The 9456-nt window shown below is 27.7% G+C and overlaps 1 protein-coding gene across 1 annotated transcript; it reads right to left on the bottom strand.

Moving 5' to 3' along the window:
• Positions 1–2705: 2705 nt before the first annotated feature.
• LOC149518114 (UPF0481 protein At3g47200-like) lies at positions 2706–7545 on the bottom strand. Its single transcript, XM_089763422.1, has 3 exons — positions 7426–7545; positions 3973–4291; positions 2706–3757 (listed from the first exon to the last, which is right to left on the bottom strand). The coding sequence occupies exons 2-3, from the start codon at positions 4277–4279 to the stop codon at positions 2706–2708; spliced, it is 1359 nt and encodes a 452-aa protein (XP_089619548.1). The 5' UTR covers positions 4280–4291; positions 7426–7545.
• Positions 7546–9456: the final 1911 nt, after the last annotated feature.

Raw genomic sequence — 9456 nt, 5'->3', positions numbered from 1 at the left:
TAATATTGCAAGCTTAATTCACATCTCATTCTACAGCTCATTTAAAAAAACCTAAATAAAAACCATGATTTTGTTGATGGACCAAGGCATAAGCCCAAAATAGCCCAAATAAGAGTTCAAAACCACTCTCATTTAAAGCCCATAAGGTGGCATATTTAAAAACCCAAGATATATCCCAAAATGATCTCAAAAAAATTGAGCCCAAATGATGGTCCATTGGGCCGAATTGGCAAATCAAACATGGCCCAAATGATAATACCCAAACTTGGCCCAAAGTAAAACCCAAAACAGGGAACATAATACTAACAAAGAAGAAAAGGTAAAAGCCCGTAAGCTTTTCTCTCCTTGGAAGTTCAAGTGGATGCATGGAAAGGAAGTGGAGTCAGCCACAAAACCCAAAAAAAAAAAAAAAAAAAAAGGGCCTAAAATCAAAAGGTTTCTTTTAAATAAAAGAAAGCAAGAAAGCCTAGCTCCACCTTGCCATTTTCACATGACCCCTGCACTGAGGAGATAGCCAAGCAAGACAGGAGCTGATGGCACCTACTGCAGACAAAATCATAGCATTAGTGGTTGACCAAATCAGTTATAAGATAGTAGAAGGGATAAGAAGAATATGAACGGCAAGGCTTGAAGGGAAAAGCGGCGGGCATTATAAATAGATGAGCTCTCAGGAGAGCAAAGAGGGGTGAAAGACTAGAAGGAAAAAAAACCACCAAGGAAAAAAATAACAAAAAAAACACAAAAAAAAAAGAGAAAGAGATAAGAAAGAGAAGTTTAGGAGCTTGGCTGAAAATAGAGAAAAGCTAGAGGAAAAGAGGTCTGGGAGCTAAAGAAGGGTTTTTAATAGCTAAAAAAAAGAGGGAGCAATGGTTTTTTAGCAGTCTGGTAAAGGTCTTTTAGTCAGTTTAAAAATAGAAAAAAAAAAAAAAAAGGGAGAAAGGAAAGCTTGGTCAAAAAGAAAAAAAGCCATCACCTTCGGGAAAATTGAGAAAAAGTTAACTACTTTTGATATTTTACGAGAATTCAAAAAGTAAATGCTACTTTATAATTTTTTATTGAAGTTAAATTTAAAAATAACGTTATTTTTTTTCAAAATTTTAAAATATTATAAAAAAATATGAGTTTTTTATTTTGAAATTTTAAATATTATTAATAATTTATCACTTTTTTTCATAATTAGATTATCTTAAAATAAATATTGAAATCAAATACTCACTAGTAAAATTTTAAAAAATAATTTGTGAATTTTTTCGAAACCAAATGCCACCTTAAGTGTGAACAAATAAAATATTTTTTGAGCTGAGTATATTTTGATAATTTTAACATATAAATTACCATGTAACCCCCTGCGAATAGAACTTAATAATGTGATGCTAAATGATAAGGAGGCTTTATGAGAATGTAGGGATTTTGATTTTGAGTCAAGATCTTTTCCTCTTTCCTCTTTATAAAAACTATGCCCTCCTCTGAACAAAAAAAAAAAAAAAATCACAAAATACTACGTGAGACAAGTTAAAACCGTTATAGATGTAAGTGGAGTAACATTTCAATAATTGAGATAAGAGATGTGTTAAATAGTCAGAACTCGAAACCCCAAAGTGGAGAGAAAAACTATATTATCCTTTATTTATTTATGATAAAAATATCCATTAAGTCCTTAACTAAATATAAATTTATATACTTTTTAATTTTATTTTTTAAATGACTATTAGATATAAAAAAGTGGTTAGCTTAGTTAATATCTTAGGCAATAATTTATGAACGAATGCTAAGTTATAAATAAAATTAAATAATTTTTTTTCAAAATCATTAATTTTTGGTATATATTTTCAAATTATTTGAAATTATTAAACTCACATGAAGCACGAGTAAATGTTGCTAGTATATTTTAATAGCCCATAATAGTGATTAATAATTATTTTTACTCTCTTCATTTCAAATTGAATATACATCTTTAGAATGTTTCAAAATAATTTTCACTTTTCAAAGTGAAAAACACTTCTTTAATGTTATGCACTCCCTCCTGTCCCATTATGTTGTTAGTTTTAAGTCAAACGAATTTAACTTTGACACTTATTTTTAATAAAATTTATAAAATTAAAAGAATAAAAATAAGATTTGTAAATTTTGAATCTTAAAATTTTCAAGACATTTTTTGGAAATTTAGTTTAATATAATATTTTTAAAAATTAATAGTCAAAGTTGTATTCATTTAATTAAAAAAATCATACATGAATAAATAAAATGAGATTGAGAGTATCAGAGACTTCTCAAATTTTAAAACTTTAAAGATAATAGTTGTAAAGTAAAGATTAATCAATAATCAATTTGAAAGAAAGGAGTTATTATAAGTTTTCCATCGAAACACCATAGTGAAAACACAAAACTAACAATTACAACATTTCGACTCAAAGATACTAATATACAATAGCAACTTCAACATTTCAACTTAAAGATATTAACATACACTAACGACTTGGCCCTTGGTAAGTAATCCAAAAACAAAACTAAAAACAAAACAATACAACTTCAATCTAATTCCATATATACATACATACATACATGCATCATACATGCATACACATACATACTTCATATATCGAAGACACACAATCACAATACTAAAATCTTATTAAGAGAGAGAAGGGAAAATACTAAAATCATTTTTTTTTGGTTGGGAGGGTGGGTGCTGGGGCGGGTTGAAGTTATTTCCGAAATGCCAACACGGTTTGAATGAAAGTGAGCACAACCACCATAACAGCAGCGACGGTTCCAGTTCCTCTCCAAAGATTGGTGAAATACACACGCTTCAGAATTCCTAGATTATTCTTCCAGAATCTTGTTATTTGGTGCTTCAGAGCATTTTCGTGCTTGATTAGTTCATTCGCTGTTGCCTGATACGAAAGAGGAGCCTCGCCAACTCCTTGCATAAGTTTCTTAATCATACCTGCTAGAGCTTTACTGGGATTTATTCTGCTAGCGAGAATTCCCTCGTTTTTGCCTTCATTGCTTAAAATCTTCTTGCTTATTAACAAATCTACATCTTTGTCAGTTTTAATGAGATAATTCATTAGTTCTATGTAAGCACAAACATAGGCTTCACCTGGACAGTGGCACATCTCGAAGGCCATGACATTGCGAATATAAGCTTCAGTGTTGGAGTGCACCGTGAATTTGGGGATTTTAAGCTGTTCCTGGTCAAATTTTATATCAAGCAAGCATGCACTTTGCTCAGGTAGAGTAAACTCAACACCAACTTCACTCAACTTTGTTGCACTATGCAACTCTTCCAACGGAAAGGTCAGAGTTTTTCCTTTTTGGGCCATGGATGGATCTGATTTTGTCGCACTATGAACTCCTTCCGACGGAGAGGTCTGACTGTTTCCTTCTTGGGCCATGGATGGAGTTGATTTTGTCGGACTATGCACTCCTTCAAACGGAGAGGTCTGAGTTTTTCCTTCTTGGGGCATCGATGGATCTGGGTTTGGGCGGAAGTTTTTGACCCAGTGGGATCTTTGTAAAGCGGTGAAGTGTTGGATATTCATATCCTGGAACTGATCATCCCATGCAATATCAAAGTGGTGGCAAGCATGTTGAAGAAAGGGAAGAGCAGAGGCATGGGAAGCGCAGGCTGAATCTAATTTGTGTTCACGAGTGAAATTACGATATGACCCGTACAGTTCTTGTAGGATAAACAAAGGGATCTGATTTTCAAGTAACATCAAGTCCCTCCGAAGACCAGCTGGCCACGTTCCATCTAAGAAGAAGTCTTTAATTCCCGAGTTATTTTCCTTATCCTTTTCATAGTTCCTCAAGAAGAGCTCCACGATAAAGAGCGCATCATAAAATATCATCCGTACAAACTTTTTGTTTTTTTTTTGTTTTTGTTTTTTTATTGTGTCCAGTGAAGCTCCAAAATTCGTCAATGATGGTTGATGCTTGATAATGGCTGCGAATTTTTTTTTTCATTGCATAAAATGAAGTTCCAAAATTCGTCCAAAGTCTCTGCCGAAGTCCTTTCAAAAAATTTCTTTTGATAAACCAACTTATACTGGGCCATTTTAACCAAATTTTTTTTCCTGTAATGAAGAGGACCTATTGAAATTAATTGAGGAGTATAGGCTTTTTCGTTTCCTTGACGAATGTTCTTGGGGACCTCGTAAATAAACCCTTCCTGGAACCCATGCTCCAACTCATCATCTCCCAAGTCTGCTGAATCTTTCTCGTTCCAACATTCAGGGGCGCCTATAACGTCCAATGGGTCCCACGCCGGTGGCATTTGTTCGAACTCCTATTCATGTAAACAAAAAATTAACACTGACTAGTTAGCAACAGAACCAAATCCTGATTATTTTCATTTTCTCTCCTTGCTGCTAATATAAGTTCTTGTTTTTCTCCTTAATTTGAACTCTATTCAAACGAAATTCATCCCTGCTAAAGCTAAATACGTTTCAAATTTAGTCGAATTTGTAATATTTGGTTCTTTGCCAGCATTCGGACAACCACAAAAATTATATTCCTGCTATTAGAAACTTAAAATATTAAGGCATGGTAAATTTGAAAAAGAAAAGTACTATTTATGTTTAAATTAAATGTTTGTTTGTTTCTTTTTGAGTCATTTCAAAAGTATGTTCGTTTTTTTCTTTTTTTAATATCTACAATTAGTTTTTTGGTTCTATATCATTTTTAATATATATTTTTACAATAAATATTGTTTTTTATCAATATTATAATTAAAAAAACACACTAAAATTAAAATATTTTTTAATCTACATAATAAATAAACCTAATTATTCAATATAAAATGAAAGGAGCAAAAAGAAAGCACTTTCATATCGGTCGGTCATTTCTTTCCCGAGTGATGAAGCGTTAAAGCCACAAAGTTTAAAAGTTTTATAGTTTAATTTAGTTGATTTATGTAATCAATTTTTAAAATATAATATTAAATAAATTTAAAATTTATATTTCAATACTTACAACTCATACCCCTAAAGATGATAACAAATAAGATACCTGCTAATTTTGGGTACCCATTCTCAACCTTGATAAATATTTGATTTTTTTTTTTTTTTTATATTTGCTATTTGAAATTTACCCATGTAATATACAGAATATCCCTTAACCACCTAAACCCGTTAAATATATATTTATAAAGTAAAATTTTGACTTTCAAATTGATTTTAAAATTGATTTTAAAGAATATTATTAAAAGATTAAATTAACAAATAAAAATTAACTTATAAAAATTAAATTAAATTTAAAAATTATAATTACAACACTTAGAGAATTAATTTAGTTAGGTATTACATTAATAATAAATAATTTATAAATATATATAATATTAGAAAATTATTATTTATAGTTGGGTTCAAAGTAGTGGATGCTCTAAGAATACTATTCGACTTCTACTAGAACCCTGATAATATTTTTACTATCTGAATACTATTTGAACCTGATTATAAAATACCTTAATCCTACTTAATTAGATAGGACAATACAAAATATTCGTTTATAGGGTATCCGTTATCGTATCCTTACTTTTATCATTCTCAAACTCCAGACTTCCTGTAAAAAAAAAGCTTTCCTCTAACAGGTATCTTGCTTGTTCGCTGCATACAGGCAACGACCAAAATTATAATATTAAATACCATGATTTTTAAAATTTGAGGTGTTTTTACGGTTTTAAAAATCACTTGTTAATCTTTATATTTCTCTAAAGCTATAATATTTTGATACTTCCTTCAATTAGGCCATCCGTGCGGCAGTTTAATTCAATTTTATATTATATTTATTTAGTTATATTTTGGTTTGTTAATTAATTAATTTATTCAACTATTTAATAATTTTTTATATATGAATGTAATAATTTATTATAATTATAACTGCTAAAAAAAAGAAGTTAAGTGAAAATGTCAAATGATGTATGGCATGTAAAGAAGGAATGATGAAAAATTTTATATAATTATCATAAATTTTATAAATATATTTTTATTTAAAAATGAGTTTTAAAATTATAAACATATAATTATAAATTTTCACTTCTTCCATTTTGAACATGTCAATTGGTGTCACATATGAGATATATGGTACCAATTGATACTTAATATTTGCAATCAAGAGTTTATAAATTGGAAAAACCATAACACATGTAAACTTTAACTATTTTTTACTTATGAAATAAAATTCATTTAATGACAGTAAATTTTTTGTTTATAAATTTTATAAATCTTATTAGTATTTATACTAAAAATATTTAAAATGATAATTTAAAAATATAACGCTGACATATGTGCTTTTATAAAAATTATAGATTGTATATATTTTACGTTGTCTCAAACTTTTTGAATTTTTTAACAAAAGAATTTGAAATCTAAAGAGAATAAAAAAGTGATTTTGTCAAACAAAAATATGGACCGCTAGAAAGAATTGATGTTGCTTTGAACTATTAGCTAGCATAACCGGTTAATCAAGTTGTCAAATGGATAATAAATTTGACATTTCAAAATTGAAATTTATTTAATTTTAAAAATTTGTTTAAAATTTCCTCATTGCCTCTGCTCCAAAACCTCATTAGTCTCACCATCTTACTTTAAACATGTTTGACATAATAATAAATGAATATTACTCTCAATTTATTTTTGAGTCAATCATGCATCTTTAAAATTTACATTTTACCTTATTAGTTATTATCAACCTCAACCTATAAGAAGGGTGCCTTAGTCTGCCAATGAATAGATTATAAGTCTTTCCACTCTACGTCTATCCAGGCCTTCGGTTTCGGTAGTTTTTTTTTTTTTTTTTGGGTTAAATACACATTTCACCAGTAAATTATACTATTTTAAATATTTTTGAATTGAATTTTTGTGAAAAAAAATCTGTTTTATTACTTTTATTTTTGAAATAAAAAGTTAAAAAATTTTGGGAAATAATATGAAAAAAATTAAAATAATAAAAAAAAAGTAGACGGGGTACTTGCGGACAGAGAGGGAAAGGGGGAATGAAAGAGGGAGAGAAGGGAGGGGATGGGAGGGGAAGGGGGAGGACGGACAACCACCGATCTGGTAGGCCTGAAGCAAATCAACGGCGAATCTGCAATCTGGCCGGCCGCCCTTACATGCGCATCACCAGTTTTAAGGATGCTAATAAGAAGTAAAAAAAGATTGTGGGAAGAGGAGGAGGAGGATAGTATTAGCTTATCAATTTTCCATTTTTTCTTACGTAAAGGGAAGAACTCTAAGATTTCAACTCAAACGTCATCTCCCAGTACCACTTGAGCTATGTCAAAGTGACATATCAATTTTCTAACTAAATTTAATTTCAAAGTTTCATCTTGAATGAAAAAGGCCACGTTCTAAATAACATGAAATATGATCGTATTTTGGAAACTCTACGCACAGTGATCATAAAGAGACTTAAAATACTTACAGGAAAACAAATGGCCTTTAGCTTCCAAGGCTAGATTGAAGTACGCTCCAGGGCTAGAATTTGCCGCAGCCTAGAATTGCAAAGAGCGAGAGATGGAAGGGAAAACTAGTTCCCGGACTAGAAAAATGAAGTTTGTTGAAGTTGGAAAAAAGAAGAGCACCTGCAATTATTTATACTAGAAACGGGTACGGCGTTGTTACGTGTAGATCTAATAATTTGTTTATTTGTATTACGTAAAATGATAAAAATTTATATATTTGGTATGACATTATAAAATATTACGTGCCACAATTTGAGCTATTATTTTTTTAATAAAAATAATTTTATAAAAAAATAGATATGTTCACATAATATCCCATTTGAATCTTTTTTTTTTTTCTTGGTATTAACTTTTTTTGTCATGTGCCACCCCACAATTTGTACTGACATCTATTAGCATTTTTCTAAAAAATTAATTTATTGATTACATTTGTTTTTAATTATTTGATAAAAAAAGTAAAAAAACAAAATATTATGTCACGTTTACACAGATGTTATTTTAAAAATATATCAATTAAAAAGACACAAGAACCAAAAGGAAGAAAAAATTTTAAAGAAAAAAAAGTAAAAAGTAAAAAGTTGAGTTGCCAAGCAACATTGGTAATGATGAATTTTTTTATAAAATTTATATTATAGATTTATATTTTTTATTTTAATTTATTTTTTCCTTTTCATATTTAATATTTTTTATATTTTATTTTTTTCAAAGTTAATTTGATATTATTGATTAAAAACATCATTTTCCTTATACAATAAAACTAAAAAAGTCTGAAAAAAATCAAATTTACCCGTCACATTCTTTAATATTTTTTTAATAAAATTATCTAATTACAAGGTACAAAAAAGATATTTTAATTAATAATAAAAAATTTTCCCTAATAACAAAAAAAATATTAGAAATATTTTATTAAATATAAAAAAGAAGAAAAAAACTAAAAAAAGAAAAAAGAAATGACGAAATTCAAAAAACAAAAAAAGAAGAAAGTTGAGTTCATAATATCAGTAACGTTTAGACAATTTTGAAAAAAATTATATCATGAATTTAAAAAACAAAAAGATGAAAAAATCAAATTTGGATATGACGTTGACACCTTCATTAATTTCATTTCAAAAAATATCAAATTAAAAAAATAACAAAAATTATAATTTTAATAATAATATCAAATGGATCGATTATTAGAAAAAAATTTAAAATATTTCAAAGTGATTATTAAATAAAAAAGAAAAAATTGTAAACAAGACAAAAATTAAAAAAAAAAAAGTAAAAAAGAACCAAATTACACGACAACATATTTTTGACATCAAGTGAGTTACTAAAAAATTTTAAAAATAATTTATTAAATATATAAAAAATAAAACATATATAATACATGCATACACTTACAACACAGAATATATATATATATATATATATATAGGAGAAAAAGTGTTCATTCAGTCGATTTAGTTAATTTTAAATCAAATTACTTAAAATCGAATTAGCTTAACTATATTATTTCATCTGTGTTAATTGAATAGAATTGTTAGTTTCGAAAATTAATCGATCAAATTAAATTCGATATGTTCAATTAATTTTACGATAAATCAAATAATAAATATATTTAAGCTAAATTATATTTTAAATTTTAAAATTTTCATATTTGAAACAAATTAAATAAAATTATCTAATAAAATAATCAAATACCAAAGTATTAAATTAAAAACTTTGACAATTTCTAAAATAAATTATTTATATCATGTATTTTTAGATTTATATTTCAGTTTTATTGTTTTTTTATTAAAAGTTTAGTTAATTCAATTTTCAAATTGAATTAACTAAAAATAAAAATTTTTCTAAAGTCATTTTTTTATAATTAAAAAACTAATCAATTAACTAAATTAAATGAATTTGGTTGATGAGTTCAATCAAAACCAATTTTAAACACCCCCATAAAGGAGGGTTGTCGAGTTTGAGGCATTTTCAGGTTTCGAAGAGTTTTAGAAAAGTTTTCT

The sequence above is a fragment of the Durio zibethinus genome, chromosome 7 (assembly GCF_047325235.1).
Source record: "Durio zibethinus cultivar Kanyao isolate XHJ-2024 chromosome 7, ASM4732523v1, whole genome shotgun sequence".
NCBI lineage: Eukaryota > Viridiplantae > Streptophyta > Magnoliopsida > Malvales > Malvaceae > Durio > Durio zibethinus.
Note: the sequence above shows the minus strand (reverse complement) of the source record. Positions and strands in the feature narration are given on the sequence as shown.